The following is a 1,654-nucleotide window of genomic DNA, read 5'->3' as shown; positions in this document are numbered from 1 at the left end:
AGGGGATGCAGAATGGAAGAATAGGATGCGCTCAGAAACAGAGGCAAAATACGGGTGCAGAAATGGCCTGCATTTGTTTTCTATGTTAAGAACATAAGAGACGCCAATGTTGGATCAGGCCAAAGGCCCATCCAGTCCAACACTCTGTATCACACAGTGGCCAGAAATACCAGTGCCATCAGGAGGTCCACCAGTGGGGCCAGGACATTAGAAGCCCTCCCACTGTTGACCCCCCCAAGCACCAAGATGACAGAGCATCACTTGCCCCAGAGTCCCTATCTATACCTTGTGGCTAATAGCCACTGATGGACCTCTGCTCCATATGCTTATCTAATTCCCTTTTGAAGCCGTCCATGCTTGTAGCCGCCACCACTTCCTGTGGCAGTGAATTCCAAGTGTTAATCACTCTTTGGGTGAAGAAGGACTTCCTTTTATCCGGTCTAACCCGACCGCGCAGCAATTTCATGGAGTGCCCACCAGTTCTTGTATTGTGAGAAAGGGAGAAAAGTACCTCTTTCTCTACCTGCTCTACCCCATGCATAATCTTATAAACCTCAATCATGTCACCCCTCAGTCGTCGTTTCTCCAAGCTAAAGAGCCCTAAGAATGTTCTTGCCAAAAAGCAGTAGACACGACCTGCAAAAGGATGCCTGTTGTTCTCTACTGAACAAGCTGGCTGTTGAATCTATTATACTTCAATTTTTGCCTTTAAGCATGAGCCTGGGACAAACAATATCACATGCTTTGCCTTTGTTTCCAGACGGTTCACCAGTGCAAAATCCTGGACTATTTCAATGATGTGACTCTCAGCCTCTCAAATTCATATACCCTCAAAAAGCATAAAGTGATCATGTTGATTTCTTTGATGCTCAAGTTCAAAATTAACCTGTACCAACCTATTCCAGATCTACAGTTCTGAAACATCCAGCACGGTTTGGGCTCACCCAGATATCCGGCTTCCTCCCCTGTACGCAACTTTTGTGAACGGAGTGGCGGTAAGGAAACTCTCTGAATGCTAAATTCACTTCTTGGGGTGGTGGGGGACTGCTTTGAAGATTGTGAAGCCTTGGATAAGTGTAGCAAATAAAAATGAAAAAGGTGAAACCCGGGATCCAGTTTGCTACTTTAGGCGTGCCCAAGGGTTTGGATGCCCAGTAAAGTTTTCAAAAATCTTTTCCCACTGAATAGCAAGTTCTGACCTCACACTGGAAACGGTTTAGAAAGTTCCTTCGTTGTTGCAAAACTGCTTGGTATAAGAAATGGGGAGGGGCTGTGGAAAAGGAAACACAGCTTCACACGTATGTTGAACTAGAGCAGTTCTTTGGATCACAGCCAAATGTAACACACACACACACATTAGCTAGTTGATGGTGGGTTTAAATATCTTCTGCTGCGTGTGCATAACATTGTAAGCTACTTGGAGTGTACAAATGAGCGAAGAAAAGCAGGTTAAAAGTACCCCAAGTAAATATATAAAAACATATATAGACAGGAGTCATTTCCTGCGGGAGCGCACAGGAGCGGAGCTCCGGCAGTAAGGAGTCCAGGGGGTGGGCACATGCAACAAGCCCCGCCCCCTGCTCCCAGCAGCCCTCAGTTGAGCCATGAGGAGCAAGAAGCAGCCAGGTAAGTTGCAGAGCCCCCCCCCCCGGCC

General features: G+C 46.8%; 1 protein-coding gene across 1 annotated transcript in view; it reads left to right on the top strand.

The window, feature by feature from the left end:
- Positions 1-1,654, top strand: part of IRG1 (immunoresponsive 1 homolog (mouse)) — a 10,780-nt gene that overhangs the window by 2,201 nt on the left and 6,925 nt on the right. The window contains exon 3 of the mRNA XM_015422793.1: positions 906-995. Coding sequence (XP_015278279.1) covers positions 906-995 — 90 coding nt within the window. The remainder of the gene's footprint in view (positions 1-905; positions 996-1,654) is intronic.

Source organism: Gekko japonicus, unplaced genomic scaffold (genome assembly GCF_001447785.1).
Source record: "Gekko japonicus isolate JY-2015 unplaced genomic scaffold, Gekko_japonicus_V1.1 scaffold3720, whole genome shotgun sequence".
NCBI classification, from domain to species: Eukaryota; Metazoa; Chordata; class Lepidosauria; order Squamata; family Gekkonidae; genus Gekko; species Gekko japonicus.
Note: the sequence above shows the minus strand (reverse complement) of the source record. Positions and strands in the feature narration are given on the sequence as shown.